The sequence below is a fragment of the Sander vitreus genome, chromosome 2 (genome assembly GCF_031162955.1).
Source record: "Sander vitreus isolate 19-12246 chromosome 2, sanVit1, whole genome shotgun sequence".
Taxonomy (NCBI): Eukaryota; Metazoa; Chordata; class Actinopteri; order Perciformes; family Percidae; genus Sander; species Sander vitreus.
The window spans coordinates 12,614,269-12,631,810 of NC_135856.1; the positions used below are offsets into that span (position 1 = coordinate 12,614,269).

At 38.9% G+C, this 17,542-nt stretch overlaps 1 protein-coding gene across 2 annotated transcripts; it reads right to left on the minus strand.

Moving 5' to 3' along the window:
- Positions 1–339: 339 nt before the first annotated feature.
- On the minus strand, positions 340–13,788 carry cxcl12b (chemokine (C-X-C motif) ligand 12b (stromal cell-derived factor 1)). 2 transcript variants are annotated; one of them, XM_078278594.1, is made up of 4 exons: positions 13,626–13,786; positions 10,968–11,085; positions 4,908–4,991; positions 340–3,172 (listed from the first exon to the last, which is right to left on the minus strand). In XM_078278594.1, exons 1-4 carry the CDS (start codon positions 13,690–13,692, stop codon positions 3,133–3,135), a joined length of 309 nt encoding a protein of 102 aa, XP_078134720.1. In that variant the 5' UTR covers positions 13,693–13,786; the 3' UTR covers positions 340–3,132. The 2 variants fall into 2 exon arrangements, with proteins under 2 accessions (XP_078134720.1, XP_078134728.1); XM_078278602.1 differs by lacking the exon at positions 340–3,172 and having other exon boundaries at positions 4,904–4,991; positions 13,626–13,788.
- Between the last annotated feature and the right edge of the window lie 3,754 nt (positions 13,789–17,542).

Below are 17,542 nucleotides of genomic sequence, written 5' to 3' on the forward strand. Positions count from 1 at the left end.
TTTTGGACAGATAAAATACAGGCATGTAACTGGTTTTATTTCATATGAGTTTATTGAAAAAGGGATTGTGTATCATACCTAAAATACTGCCTCTTGGTTTGAAAACAGTGACAATACAGAGAATAATACTCTAATTAATTTTACGTGTATGAAGGATATGTGTCAGAAGCTGCCTCAAAAGGAATGTTTCACATTGTCTCGGGGTCCAAAGTACAACATACTTTGATTATAAACACACTAGTGGAGATACATGTGAACCTGAATGTGTATTTGTTCCAAATAATACACATAGAATATTTCTGTAAAAGCTCTATTTGCACAAAGATAAAGGAGTCTATGTGTTTGTCTGACACAATTTAATTACACTAAATATTCTCTGCAGTGACAGTGGCAGTAACACTGCAAGGGTTAAATGTTTCCACAGGGGCCACAGTACTAAACATAAAAGCACTTAAAGTCTGATTAATAAAACTAATTACCTGTTATTACATATGTATCTCATTAACATGAATCAGTCATGAAACAGTGTGGTTAATAAAGTTTTTCCACATGTACTGTAATGCAAAATCTTTTTCGTGTTATTGAGATAATTATCACATTATACATAGGAAAGGTTGAAGTTTACAGAAGTAACACAATCTTCTTCGATGTAACTCTATAGTTAATAAAGTAATTTGGGAATGGATGGCGGTGTTGTAATGGATGAAAGAAGACTTTTGTCGTTGCATGTCAGTGCATTTGAAAACAGGAACATTTTATGTTTAGCAATGTGTTCAAACAAATGAGTATAATCATATAAAATGAATGTCCATTAACTTCTATTACATTAATGGGAAGTGAAATACACTTACAGGATTATTGCACCATTAGCTCCAAATTGATATGAGTATCGACTGTGATCAGGCACTCAGCAAATAGACCGTGTAAAACAAAACAAAACAAAACATAGACCAAAGAAATGACTGCAACCAAACACAACATGCATTTCAATTTTAGGGAAAAAAAGAAAGTGTTGCATGGCAGCAGTTGAGTGAAAGTGAAAAGAAAAGCCTGTGGGGTGCTGGGAGTGTCCAGATTGAAAGCACATGTTGGTTGCTTGGATCTCAATTTAAAGGTATTGTTCTGTTTTGGCTCTGCAGCTCTGTTGAGACATAATACATCAACCTCAGTAAAACTATTAAAAATTGAATCAAGTGTTCGATGGGGACGACTGGTGGGCTGAATAGTTTCCTGACTCATGTAACCCAATGACAGCAACTTTTGTTTTCAATCACTGTGTTGAATTGAACAGATTTCATACAGTTCACCATTGTTACATTTCAGATGGGTTGATAAGAAAACAGTACGGAGCAAACAACAAACCAGGAGGACGATATTTGATTTGTTTGGCTTAATTTTTTCATACATTTTGTAAAAAAAAAAAAAATATGAACAATTGTATCTAAGTGTTGCATACCATTACATATCTGTGAAATATTGCATGAAACATTAAAAATGAAGCTTAATACTGTTTCTCGCATTTTAAGGACTATAGCCTTCATTTAGTAGCTACTGCCTACTGTACAATGCATTAAAAAAAGCATTTAGTAAGATTATACACAATATAAAAATAAAACAGTAACATTTAAAAGACACATCTGATAATAAAGTGGCTCAAATATATATAAAAAAAAGTATAATCAAATTTCTTTCTGCCACCGTGAACATTCCCTTTGTGATATTTATCGTTTGGCTGTTTTATGTGACAATTTATTAGCTTTTCATTCCATTTTCAAGGACAGGTGTTGGCATGGAAATACTGCAGGTGAATTGCTCTGTTTTTATGATATACATTTACCTATAGCATCCTTTGATGAGGTGTAAAAGATTAAACATTATGACGATCTACCTTTTTCTAACAATGAATGAAATCGAAAGTCATGCTTTTTGAGTTTCACAGGTTTCTTCATGTAGCATGTTTTACTGTTTTAATATTTGGTCTCTGTTTACTGATATGTTAAATCAACAAAAACAGCTGCATTGATACAGAAAGTGTTTCATTTCTTTATAGTACTGTATTTTTCAAGGCCTTAGTATAACATCAGCTTTCTATTTTCATTTTTCATATCAGACTAACAACAGCGCTTTAAATATTTTGTGACTGGTAAAAAAAACATAATTGTGTTTCATATAAGACATAGAGGTCACATCATCCCTTCTTAAATCTTGCATACAATAAACAGTGAAGTATAATTATGTCAATGGCTCTGACCACTTATACTAAATATGTAGCACCACAAAATCAGTGCTGGTTTCTTAGCAGTGTGTGTGAGCTTCCATCTGTTTGTTCCAACTGGTGGAGCGACTTAAAGACAATTCAAGATACTGCTGTAGCATGGCCTGCCCTGATTGGTAACTGCTTGTGAAAGGTTAACACCATTGGCCAGCCTCTGTTACTGCCCCATGACCCCTCAGTCATGGAGTAATGCCACTTTCACTTCTTACCAGAGCAAAATGTTTACATTTAAGTCCGTAACATCTCCATCCCAAATACATTTTAGTAGTAGTATGTTGAAATAAGAGTAGTCACTCCTTTTAAAAATAGTATACATGGAGATATTACTGTGATAATAAATGACTTGGTTCACACCTCTTCAGTTTGCAAAACCACAATTAATATATAAGACATGACCAGCCAACTAAATCCCAATCCTAATTTCCTTACAGGAGAATGATGTGAATATTTTTCCATTCACACACACACACACACACACACACACACACACACACACACACACACACACACACACACACACACACACACACACACACACACACACACACACACACACGTGCCCATAACTCATACACATGTATCTGACATTAGCATGTGTTCCATCATTTCAAGGTATAATTGCACCTGGTGCTAACATGGAGGGTTGGAGGTGACTGCGTGGGTGTACAGAGGGTTTGGTGGCGGTGCTGGGGACGGCACGGTTTGGCGGTGAAGTGCTGGTTCTGCAAGCGGTCCAGACTGGTGGACAGGTACATACAGCTTGTTTACATACATCCATAGCAGTGACAGGGAGGTATACAGGTTCGACCCGTGCCGAGGATGCCAGGCCTGACGACATACATGTCTTCCCTTTTTGTTTAGATTTTCTTGTTATTGCGTCTTCTAGATTTCTTCACCCTGGAGAGAGATACAGAAGGATAAGTATTAGCACGAAAAGAAAAGAAGTTCATTGTTTCTATTCTTTTGCTTGAACAGATGGGAAAGTACAGGGAATTATCACCAATAGATTGACTGAGTATGTTGCTATGAAATCAAATCAAATCTAATGGTATATAAAAACATGATTTCCTGCAGTTTTAACCCTTACCTTCATACTGTATGCCAGTTGATAATTAGTCTGGCCAAGTACAAACATTTAATTAACCCATTAACACTTACAGTTCTAATATTTTCCCTCACTCTCCCCTGCTTCGCCAACCTCCTCTTTATGAGTTGCGTGCGGTACATGCATGTAACGCTTACTACATTAAAAAAAATATACATAGTCCAGGCAGCAACAAGGATTCCTTTAAAAAAAGTAATTGGAAAAATATGTGTAGCATACAAATGTGATTTTAGGGCACAGGGTTGGTAATGTACATCTTTTCTACCATAGGATATGAATGTGCAGCGGGGCAAGTGCTGCTCGTAGCAGAGCGGTCATGGACATGTTAGGGGCCTCAGGTGTTGGAAAACAGTTTTGATGGTTGAACATCATAAAATGTAAATATAATTTATGTGTAACTGTAACTTAAAATGAAAGAGGGTGATGCTGACAAAGAGCAGCCATGCTATAACAAAGGTTTGAAATGAGAAGAATTCAAGTTGTGATTTCCTTTGATGTGAAGACAGACACACACACATACACACACACACACACACACACGCACACGCACACGTGCACACGCACACACACACACTCACACACACACACACACACACACACACACACACACACACACACGCACACGCACACGTGCACACGCACACACTAAATAGCAGACTTGAAACAAGGCTCAACAGTCATGATGTGTAACTCCACTCTCTACATACAGTATGTGGTGTGCTACATGCCAGCTTCAATAATCCACAATAACTCCCTGGATAATATCATTTTTACTGTAAAGCACTTCTGTATTCATGCAGGTCCTTTATTACGTAACACATTAAACAATATCTCGTAAATCCTCAAAAATTACTTCATTGTTTGTTTTCACATTGTGCATCGCATGTATTATGGTGTATTACTGTAAGAAGCAGACATGCAGCCTGGCTATAATCACCACCAGACATGATGGGAACATTTTTTATGAGGAATGCACAAATTTTAACTACATAGCTCATTAAAAATTGAATGAGCTGCTGCAGTTTTTACTATGAATAGTTTTTACCCACAATGCTGCATCCCAACCGGGACAACTCTGTCACTGACGTACAAATAGTGATGATAAGTATGCATAAAATGCTTCTTAGGAATGAAAATGTAATGTTAAAAATACAATAAACAAATGATTTGGTGCCTTAACAGTGAGCATGAGAATGATGAACATTTGATTCTTCCGTGGTCTTCTGAAGTCACAGAAACAAGCTTATGAGAAAAAAGGAACCAGACATATCGATGGCAGATTTATCACTATTCTGTCTTAATGCTAATCATTTCGCAGATAATAACTCTGCTGCTTACATCAACCATGTCAGCGATTTCAGAGAATAATTGTCGGCAGGAAACTGAGAAATAGTCATTTGTAACAGTGGTTTATTTCTTCTTTGTAAATGCTCTAAATTTAGCAGAGAAGAGGGCTTTATTTCATGTCTGTCTCTGTCAGCAATGCTTGTGTCTGCACAGAGAGAGTGAGGAGGTTTTTTGTCTTACTTGTTAATGGCGTTCTTTAAGTACTGCTGCAGCCACTTGGTCTCCGGGTTGATGCAAACCTCCCTGTTGTTCTTTAGCTTGGCACTGTGAGAGAAAAAAAAGTTGAATTTGAGGGATTAGATGCCACATTCAGAGAATTTCTGCTAAAAAGTTACACTGTTGTTCTCGTGAAGCAGGAGCAGTAGAGATAGAGAGGAGGGAAAGTATTTTAGTCTAATCCAAACTCACATGAAGGTTAATAAATCAAGTTCAAGGACGTGTATTGGAGAACATTTTCACCTCAGGGCTTTTTTTGTAGCCAAACTTCCGGTGATGGCTTACAGTACAGATATTTTATCTCTTTTATTAGCTGTGTGGTTAACAAAAGTAACCCCAAGGAAACTTGACTGGCATTTTAACACAGACCCTTAAAGAACCTGATTGAAGTTCCTTAGTTGGCTCTATTGGGTTCCATTTAGGCATTTTCTCCCAAGGACCACACAGGTGGTTTTTGCATGTTTATCTCTGTCTATCACATTGATAGATTTTTTGAAAATAAAAAAATAAAACAAGTTGTGAGAGGCCCGTGGCGATTTCTTGCATTTAAATGGTTGCTGGTCAGTAGTATCAGAAGTTGGAGTGTCCTTGAATGCAACATTATCATTTTCAGAACAGTTCCTGCTCACAACTGCAGAACCAAGCAACAATAAACAACTTTGATTTAGAATAAAAGGTGACAAATTATTTATTTATTATTTAATTATTTAAATTTCTATTTTCTGCAAGTTGATTAAATTAATGAAAAATGGCTTCTTGCAACGTGGGTGAATTGGCTAAAAAGCCATAGCCTATAATTGAATAATGGTGGGATGAAATGTACAATTCAGGCTATTTGCAGTTATTAAAGTTACACACACACACACACACACACACACACACACACACACACACACACACACACACACACACACACACACACACACACACACTGGTTGTAGGTTCTTTCCAACCTAAATGCTCCATAAGTAACATTTATAACTTCCCAAAGCATTATAAAGATGGTTATACTGTATCTGTTTGGGAGGTGATATTGTTTAAGTTGAACAGACAATGCTTTAAAGGTATATCTTAAACTTGTGGCTAATAAATCACATTAATATTATTTATTTTTTCCTAAAAGCCCACTTCAACAAAAACTCAACTAAACCCTCAGAACATCTTACAACACATCCCAGTTAAAACCAGAGGATTACTACTTCTAACAAGCTTTCACCTTAATGTCAAGAGCAAAAGAATCACACTGCTGCTGCTCAATATGACATCAGCTAACCTGCATTATTTGAACCAAAAACTAACCCAGATTCCTTTGTTAGTGCATATCATAACATAAAATAAAAAGATCTGCTCTATTTACAGGCTATTTACTCCTGTTGAAGAAATTAAAGGATCTTGAAATGAGCACTCTGATATGGTTTATGAAGGTTGAGCTCAGAAACACCTCAGCTAAGCTCTAAAAGCCTCAGCACATCCTTAACCACATCCAAGCTGCATACCAGAGGATTACTGCACATAACAGGCTGTCACCCACCGGTCGGCGGTGAAAAATCACAGCTCTCAGTTTCCACTCCGGCACAGCTGAGGCTCACATGGCTGATCACACTGTACTGTGTGGCATATAAAGCTGTCTTTACACCGTACACCAAACATCTTAAAGCAACACTAGAGAACGTTTCCCGCTTCGGTCCCCCTACAGGTTGGAAGCGTATTTGTCCATTACATTACATTGTCCAGTTCATTCGAACTACAGATCTGCCAACTGATCTGGCAAACTTGCATAATGTAATGTAATGGACAATTCCGCTTCCAACCTGTAGGGGACCAAAGCGGGAAAAGTTCTCTAGTGTTGCTTTAACTCATAGTTTGATGTAGAGTTTGTCGGGGAAAGCCTTTTGGTCAGGCTGGTTAGGTTTAAAGCTATAGTGCGTATATCTGTGGAATGAGGAATTCTAAGCAATGACAACAAAACTGTCGGCGCGTCCACATGATACAAGCCTTCCGTGATCGCGCACCACCCCGTTAATTCAGGGATACATCTAACAGCCATTGTTATACGTGCCACACTTATTTTAGGATGCTGGTAAACAGCTTAAACTCTTAACAGAGTTGTTTAGGCAAAAGGAAAAACTGAATTTAATGAGGGTGGAGGACTTTTCATATGGTCTTAAGTCAATTTATGGTAAAACATCCAAAAGGCCGGATATGTTTTCTATCACTACTGGGTTGTTTTATGGTGCTGTTTATGTTATTTATAGGAAAAAATCTTGTAAATGATTGTATTATAAATGTTATTCAGGATAGTTTAATTTCATTTTTGTTTAATTCTGATTTGTGGCATATTTGTGTTTGTGTTGTTGTGTGTTATATGTTGTTCAAATAAAAACAATTTACATTTTTATTTCTCTATTACTTTTTTATATGAATAAATTAAAAATAAATACAAAATGTTACATTCATCATAAATGTTTGAAATAATGATAACATTTTGTCCGCTTATTTCAAGAGAGTAAAATACAAAAACTGAGAAACTGAATTCCTTTTTCTTCTTTAATTAAACAGTAGTAAAAAATGTTAATTCTCCAAAAATTGGATTTTACAACTCAGATTACGGGAAAACCTTCTATCCCGATATAGGTCACTTAACTTGATAACGATATAAATCACCATCTGAAGTGTTTTCTGGTCATTCAATAAATAAATGAATAGTCCTTATGAAATAACCACATGGTAAAGCTTATTTTTGTATACTTCTGTGTGAATGAAATACTTGACAAATGAACTAAATATGTGTAAGAACTTTAGTGCAAAATGAACATGACTTGTAGGGATCAGCTGACATAAATATTGCTGTAAAGGAGTTTGGCTGCTGTTTTTTGACATTGCAATAGAAACGATAAAGAATATTTAAAAAAATACATGCATAATAGCAACAAGCGGCCGAAATGGGTTGGGGATAGGGTGAGAAGCTCAGTCATCCATGAGGAGCTCGGAGTAGAGCCGCTGCTCCTTTGCGTCGAAAGTAGCCAGTTGAGGTGGTTCGGGCATCTGGTAAGGGTGCCCCCTGGGCGCCTCCCTAGGGAGGTGTTCCAGGCACGTCCAGCTGGGAGGAGGCCTCGGGGGAGACCCAGGACTAGGTGGAGGGATTATATCTCTAACCTGGCCTGGGAACGCCTCGGGATCCCCCAGTCGGAGCTGGTTAATGTGGCCTGGGAAAGGGAAGTTTGGGGTCCCCTGCTGGAGCTGCTACCCCCGCGACCCGACCCCGGATAAGCGGATGAAGATGGATGGATGGATGGATGCACAATAGACGATTATATCGTCATATCGCTCAGCCCTAATTCAGATGTTTACCGATATTTACTCATCAGGATCTAATTTACGGAATAAGACTGAAGCAGGAGCTGCAGAGATTTCAGAATGATCACTTTATGATGAACAGCTCTGTGGCTGCAGAGAGTCTGTGTTCTTGTGAATGATGTCTGGCCTCTTGATGGAGAGCTGAGCCAAACAGGCAGCTGAGTCTTGCCCCCTCCAAAGATGTGGATCTCACACCTCGGTGGCAAAAGGTTGTGTATGAGAGTTAACGACTCAAGAGGTGTCTCGCCTCACTGTTCCTTTTTCTCCTCCCTCTATCTCTCCGTCACACCGCTCTGCAAATTAAACACATTCCTCTGCGCCTCCTCACTGCTCCTTCTTCCCTGCTTTCGGATTCAATTTGAACCCCCCACACTCTCCTCTACCCTTTGCTACCCCTTTAATATGCCACCTCCCCTGTTCCTCACCCCATTTAGATGCACACACGCAAGTGTGAATGAGCAAATGGCCCCTAAACATAAGAATGCAGTTAAGGAGCATCAATCCAAGCATTAGCTCCAAATCCCTCAAACTCACATCTGAGTCTGGAGGCCAAACAGCTCAGTAACTGGATCTGTGTTTGCTTTTCCTCTGGGGATGTCCCCATCTTCCCCTCCTCTTTAATTTTATTAGGGTTTGCCCGCTCATCCGCTCAGGAGCTCTCTGCTGTTTTGATGTGTCTCCCTTCGTCCTATTTATCATTATGCTTGCCTGGATGACCAACTGAGAGCCTAAACCCTAATTGACTTAGCTGGAATTTGAGGGCCGGAGTTCCACAAGCAGCAGGTAGTAATTCCTTCACAGCAAGTAAATACCAACAGCATGCTGGGACGGTGGGGAAAGGGCTGTGGGGGTGAGTGCACACAATGGCATGCAGGGCAGAGGGGGGAGGGGGGACATAAGGTATAGCGTTACCAGATTGTTCTCATCTGCCTCAACAGAGATATCGGAGAAACTCTGCGGGCTCCTCGCCTCCTTGAGTGACTTGACTCCTCTGCCAGTTTTCTGGAGGGAGGTTAGACGGAGTTTGAGTCCCAGCTGGAGCGTTGTGTGTCCTCTCTGACCTTTTGCCATTCGCTCACCCCTTCTAACAGTCACAAGCCCCCCTCCCTTTCTGGCAGAAGCCCCATAGCCTTTTAGCCTTTTGGCTGTGAGGCTTCTGCTGTCCTGTTTTCTATAGCGATCAAATGAATGAGGCATTTTAGTTAATGTGTTCCAGACTAGTGACATTATTCTCAATGTTGCTGGGCAGTTTGAGGCGGGAAATAAATAAAAAAAAGTGGATAAGGGACACAGGGGGTCAGCAGAAATACAAAGGTAATCACTTTGACCCTTAGTTATTGCTTCCTTTGCAAAACATAAATGTCCCCCTTGAGCTCCAGCCGTCACCGCTTTCCTCTTTCTGAGAGGATCGTGTTGTTTTAAACTCAGGCCTCTCATTAGGGAAAGAATAGAAGGATCTTAACACCATGCTTCACACATCCACTCTCGATGTTTTTAGTTAAGAAGTGTATTATTACATGTTTGTTTTATATACCAAGTTATGGTGAAAAGTGATGGAAATAAAATGTAAAACAGTAAAAAAGTTTAAAAAAAAAGAAGGATAATGAAGCACCGGACATATACCAAGGATTATGTGATATAACACAGACTTCAAAAAAATGAGGGCTTTATCAATAATAATAATACTTGATGACAGATTTATTCAATGCCTTTAATTAAAAAAAAAAGAATATCAGCACAATAGTTGACTTTTTAGGAGGCAGAGGCTCAAAAAAGGGTCATCAGCTAAGGTAGACTGGAAAATCAGTTAACAATGCAAATATGATCCTATTTTGACACAGGATTCCACACAAGCAAAATGGAGTCAAATCACTCACAGCAAAGAAATCACATACAGTAAGTTGAGATCAGCTGGATTCCAGTTGCACTGTTGTAGTCAATAACAACAAAATGTGATATTACAGACTTTACGTTACTTCTCCTCAGCAACTGATTTCCACACATGATGCCTAGGCGTGCTGCATTCAGATACGTGGGCTAATCAAGGAGGCATCTTGTCCAGGTGAGCACTATGCATGGACCCAACGAGGATCAGCCACAAATTAGGTGGCCAAATATTTTATAACTATATGCATGAACATTCAGAAAAAAACAAAGACCCTAAAGTCCCTAAAAGTTATTTGTCAGAGAGTTGGACCAAAGTCTTTTTTTTAAAGATTATTTTATGGGCATTTTTAGGCCTTTATTGACAAGACAGCTGAATAAATGAAAGGGGAAAGAGAGGGGGGAATGACATGCAGCAAAAGGCCACAGGTTGGAGTCAAACCCAGGCCCACTGCATCAAGGAGTAAACCTCCATATAGGAGCATGAGCATGCTCTACCAACTGAGCTAACCAGACACTCAGTTGGGCCAAACCATGGTCTTTGCAGCACAATCAATGTTTTGGCAAAAAACTAGAAGCTTGATTTCACTTTTAAAGGCAGCACTAATATGACTCTGACCAACACAGCTTTTGAAATTCACCTACATACACTAACATCTAAAATAATTAACACAAAAGAGCTAGTCAAGTGACAGAATCCCTTAAACGATTATCAATTGTGTGCATAAGGAAATACATTTCTTCAAGTTAATCACCACAATAATTTTACACTCATCCACTCACATGACTTGGAAGGGGCAGTTGGGTGTGTGGAGGAACTTGAGCTCTTTGATGGAGCGCTGAGGAACCGTGTTGAGGGTTGAACGACAATAGCACCGCTCTACCAGACTGATGGGCTTTGCTGCAAACACACAACAGGGAAAACAAATTAGCATCAGTGTGATAAAACTACAAGACAACAAATTGGGCAGTTAAAACAAGTAGAATACATTCGGTTCTCAGTGTTGTGTTACAAATACATTAAACACGGCACAACAGCAGTTTTATTGTTATTTGTTTAGTGTTGCAGGACATTTGAAGTTAGACAATGCAGGTTTGTTGACAAAGGAAACTTATTTTGATCTAAAGGTTTTTTTTATCATATTTAAGCAGAAGTAAATAAAGTGACAGCTATGTGTTTTTTTTTCTTTTAAACAATTTAAACGTTTCATTGTTCATGAAACAGAGAAGGGTTAATTTTGGTTCATATGCGAATTTAAATATTTACATCAACTTCTACTTCATTTCTGTTGTGATTAAATGCTCATCAGACAAATTATAAGCATGTTTAATCTACTGTAACAAGCCTTTACAAAGCATGGGAACGTATGAGTTTACCTGCTATTGCTCTGAACAACATGTTCATTAAAAAGAGATTAGCCCTTTTTTGACCAGTCACACTCACACACACATGCAGAATTTCAGCTTTTCACTCCCTGAGCATTCAGCCCGGCCACTCTGATGGAGAAGGGTCCTCTACATTCAATTTCCAATATTTGCCCCTTTTATGAAAGAGCACTCTGCGGCTCAGACGGCATCAACAGCCTCTGAGAAAAATCACCTCAAGGACATTCTTAAAATGATTACAAATCACCCCTGGGCCTCCATGGAGGTTTGTGGGGGGCCAGAGGACCACAGATGCACCGAAGTAATTCTAAGTACACACAATTACAAACTGATTTGGACCTGTAAACTGAAATACACTTTACAGATTTTCCGAAGAAATTATGATGGTTGTAAAAATGTCAGTGAAAACAACCTGCAATAAAACTTTAAATCTGGAGTCCATCCTTAAAGCCTTGATGCTGTAAAGTGCATTACTCCATTGATTACATACAAATGGTTTGAAAGGGAAAATGTAGTGTGTATCAAGAAATGATTACAAAAGTTCACTGACAGACTCAACTAACAGACCTTTGTTATGGGGTTCAACATAGTCCTATTGATATGCATGTTTATAATGCAACACCAAATGTGTTGCCACAAATGGCTAAATCCTGAGTAATATCAGCCTAATGATTCACATCCATTCAGGCTCTATTCTCATGCAAACTAAGGGATCATTATGCAGCATGCAGCACCGGGGCCAGAGGCGAGCATCCACTGCTATCACCGCCGCATTGTTTATCCCTAATTAGAAACTAATTAAAAGAAAGCAAAGGGAAAAGACAAATACACACATTTAGACCTAACTCCTTAATATGCAACCAGGGGTCTTACTGGGCCCGAAACAACAAGCATAGCATAACGCAGGTCAGACGACTCAACACCCTTCTGTCTCCTACCAAGGTTAACATGTGGGAGATTAATGTGGGGTCACTGTGGAAAACTGACCTCCTCCTGTGGTACGTGAAGGATTTTAGCCCAAAATACTGAATATAATAAAAAATTGCAATCTGATCTATTATTATTTTAAAAAAAACATGACTCCTGTAAAATGTTACAAAAAGCTGCAGTGTTAATGCAGACTGATTTCAGTCAATATAATATATATTGTGATTTAACTTCTGTACCAGTAACCCAGGGATGCAATTGTTTTCATAATTGATTAATCTGCTGATTATTTTCTCAATTATTTGTTTTGGCCTATACAATATCACAATTCAAAATTTCCCACAGCCCATTTCACATTTGCAGGTTTTTTTGAGACCAACAGTCTAAAATCTGAATATATTCAATTTGCTATAAAAAAAAAATAAAACAGCAAAAATAAAATTGCAATTTTAAAAAAAGAAGAAAGAAAAGGACTAAACAATCAATCGATTCTCAAAATAGTTGCAGATTAATTTTCTGTACGTCGACTAATTGACTAATTGTTTGAGCTCTTCAATAATCATTTATTCAAAACAGGTAAATGGTGGATGAATCATTTTGGATGAAGAGTCTACTCTCTGAAAACTATTATTCCATGTCTGAAAAAACATGAGAACTAAATCAAAGCAGGACATCAAAGTGCTGGAGTTTCACAGCAACAAGTGAGACAAGATATTTAAAAGGGTATCATTCTTGTATGAAGCTAATAAAACTCATGAACCATCAAACCATCACCATTCAGGTGAATGAAACCTGACAGAGAACTACCAACAATGTCAAAAGTTAAGGTTTGATAATGAACGAGAATATGTATTTAAATTTCAGACATTCACCTGATTCTCTAAAATAGACTGAATCCAAAAATCCAAAAAAATACACTGCCAAGATTAAAAATAATCCAAATGCTAAAAGCCTCAACATCCAGACATCCCCATCTTGAGATGATTTTGGAGGACTTCTTGCTTTAAGACTAAAACATCTCATATAACAACATTCCTTCAACCAAGAATCAGTGAAAACCCTCAAACAAGATCAAACCAACAATCTCTCTGCACCATAAAAAGTATCCCGTCTGTCTCCTGGACTCACCGTTGGAGGTTGGTACATGTGTGGCCACGGCCAGCAGAGCCATCAGTGCCAGCAGTTTGACATCCATGGTGGTGGGCTAACAGGCTGCAGGAGGGCTGCTCTCTCTCTCTCTCTCTGCTACAATCCAGGACACAACTGTGACTGCCAGCTCTGCTCTGCACTGTGTTAAATCTTCAGATTGGGAGAGAGAGAGAGAGAGAGAGAGAGAGAGAGAGAGAGAGGAAGAGGGAGGAGGGATGGAGTTTCTCAGGAGGGGGGGGGGGAATTGGGAGCAGCAGTGAGTCAGTAGAGACTTTCTCGATTGTAAATGTGTTGGCTGGGAATCAAGGAGAAAGTCTGAGGGGAAATCTCTCTCTTTTTCTCCTCACTTTCCAGTAAGGGTTCCTTTTTTTGTCACTTTCTCTGTTAGGGTTGCTCTTTTGTCTATTTCATCGTCTTTGTCGTCCTTTTCTTTTCCCCTTTTCCAATTTATTTGCCACTTCTTGCCACCTGACATGCACACACACACACACACACACACACACACACACACACACACACACACACACACACACACACACACACACACACACACACACACACACACACACACACACACACACACTGAGTCCTCACTCAGACTGTTTTCAGAGCCAGGACTCCCTGCTGTTGCACTAATATTGTTGTGTTATTGTTTACAGGGACACAGACTGAGCTCTCTCTCTCTCCCTCTCTCTCTCTGTCTGTTCTCTCTCGCTGTACTCTCTTTCTTTCTCTTTTCCCCACCTGTTGACTCCCTGTCATCTGGCTCGGCTCCAATCCATGACACCTGGATCATATCTGCTCCTCTGGATTTCCCGTCAGTTTCACTGTCTGCTCTCTGATTAAACTATTACTGTAAAGGAATGTTTAGATTTGTCAATTGTATGATTAAAATGAGATTGGGAGAACCTGTGATTAATACAAAAATGAGAATCACTGTAGGTTCAATATACAAACTAATTGTGAATGACTAATGAACGGTGGCCGACATGGGCAAACGCCCTGCAACTTAAGAAAACACACGCAAATAGACAAAACACAAGCAAATTAAGAAAACAACTTCATTAATTTGACAACACATGCGCAGCGTTCAGCAAACGCGCTGCAAATACACACAACACAACCAAATACATAAACACGCTACAAATAAAAAAACAATGCAAAAAGAAAAGCACACAAACCCAGAAAACAAATGCAACAAAAAAAACGCTGCATCCAGATTACACAACTGAAGTTATCCAGACCTCTAGAGGGAGCAGCTAGTGGAACAGCTGGATTGTCGACCCCACGGGGAGAGAGAGAGAGAGAGAGAGAGAGAGAGAGAGAGAGAGAGAGAGAGAGAGAGAGCCGGGACGTTCAATCTCAGAACGGTGTGCAACTGTGAGATGATAGACTGTAAATATTAAGTCTATGTTTGCAATATGTTTTGTCTTGTTTGGTGGGTGTGTCTCGGCTCAGGTCACAGGTGATACTCCATCAGCAGAGACGTCTATAAACTCGTGGTGATAAAACATTTATAACTGCATCAGCGTTTAATGTTGACGTTTGTTTAAGCCATATTATGTGAGAGGGTTTAATTTCGAGGTCCGAAATTACTGAAGTATAGGCCTCCTCAAGTGTAATATTGTGATTCAGCCCGGTCTCACAGCAATTCGTGTAAATGTCACGTTATTTTTAATCTATTGATACGTGTTCAAGGGGACGTTTTTCTCGTTTTTTATGTGGTGGCCAGCACAAACATGTGAAATAATGTATTTCAATGGGAAGCATATTTCGTGGTCACAGCACGAAAATGGTAGGGAGTAGTATAAAAAGCCCAAAATCTGCGTAGGGAGGTTGGTCGGGGTGATGGATGGGTCAAACAACACAGGACTTTCACCCGGGCAAGCGGGGATCGCGTCCAGCATGTGAGGCGCCCTTTCCCTGTAGTGTTTTTCCTAAACCCAACCTCCGCCATCCCGTTATTGTCGCGCATCCCCAGCGGCCATCTCCCGGCGTGTGAAGCGTCCTTTTCGGCCATCTCGGCATCGTTTTTTATTTGCAGCCCGTTTATCTATTTGGTTGTGTTGTGTGTATTTGCAGTGCGTTTATGTATTTGGTTGTGTTGTGTGTATTTGCAGTGCGTTTGCTGAATGCTGCGCATGTGTTGTCAAATTAATGAAGTTGTTTTTCTTTTTGCATCGCTTCTTTTTTCGGGGTTTGTGTGCTTTTCTTTTTGCATTGTTTTTTATTTTCAGCGCGTTTATGTATTTGGTTGTGTTGTGGTATTTGCAGTGCATTTATGTATTTGGTTGTGTTGTGTGTATTTGCAGCGCGTTTGCTGAATGCTGCGCATGTGTTGTCAAATTAATGAAGTTGTTTTCTTAATTTGCTTGTGTTTTGTCTATTTGCGTGTGTTTTCTTAAGTTGCAGGGCGTTTGCCCCTGTTGGCCACCGTACTAATGCGATCCTCCAAACCAAGAGTTTTTTTTAAAAGCTGATATTAGGAGAGGAAGCTTCTGCCATGTTGTTATTTGCTATGCTCTTCACAGCTTTAAATTATATATTTATTTATATTCTAAAGGATGAAGAAGAAAAACAGTTTATAGTCCTTTTTTACAAGTAGAGTAAATGACAAATTTTGGAAACATCTTGCCAGATATGAGAATATTACATAAATTTATATGCAGAAAAGCTCTGTCAATTCCTTATTTTGTACATATTATCGTCAGACCTTAGGACTGATTCTGTCAAATACCTGTAACTCAAAATAAAACCTCCTTTCAAATATAACATTTAGCTTCAACAGAAAATACAGCCATTGTTTCCTTGATCCTCTGACAATGAATCTTTATGAACAGTTAAAAGGAATTCTATCCTAATATATAGTAGGTATACATTTGTAGGTAACTTAGACTCATTCGTAGTTCAATAATCAATAGTCATATAAACTAAGTATAAGTATACAATTTCAAAATATTTAGTGTTTAGTGGACATTTTATGTCTGAAAAATGAAATAAAAACATGAACATTTATAAAGGACATAATAATAACAATAACTCCAATTTTTCTCACTTCTCATGAACTTCTTTTTTTAATAACCCAACCAGTGAGGCAACTTTTTGGGAATCATTCCAAGTGATTTCAAGTGATTGTAAAGCATTTTGGGAAATACATACATATTTGTTCATATTTTGCTTGCAAAAAGTAGTGTGGTATCAACCTTAGCATCTAACTGTCTAAAAAAGTGAATAAACGCACACCCCAAAATGTTGCGCTTTTCTTTTAACATTTCCAGTGTTAAAAATGTTTGTTTTTTGGGTGACAGATAAAGCTAACGAGTATTGGAGGGACCTATATTATAGAAGAGCTGATATGGTATGTAAAACTACATAGTGTCATTAGCTTGTGAATGCGTTGCAGGCTCCTTGTTACATAAACAGTGATGATTTTGCTGTGCATGAATAGCTGATTTTAGATAATGAGATGTGGAAAACACACAGCAACAAGAGAGTGGGTGTCATAACAGGTGGGAAATAAACCCAAGCCTTCAGGGACAGATGGAAGTTCTCACATGTTTCTGAAGCACATATTCTAACTGAAGATCTGATGGAGAACCTCTAACTTCCTCTGTAAAAATGGCCTAAAACAGTGAGCAACACTGTAATGGGACACAGATGTGTGTAGATGTTGCTGTGCAGTTAGTTTAATACATACGTGTGTGTGTGTGTGTGTGTATCTGAAAACATGCATGCAATTATGCCTTATGTCTTTGTCTCCTTTCCCTCTATTCAGCTGCATTGAATCCAGCAGCTGGTAGACTGAAACTGACCTTCATGCCAGAACTTGACGCTTTCCCTGTCAGAGCTGTGATTCAAACCCCCCCCATCTGCAGCCCCCTACCACCAGCACCACC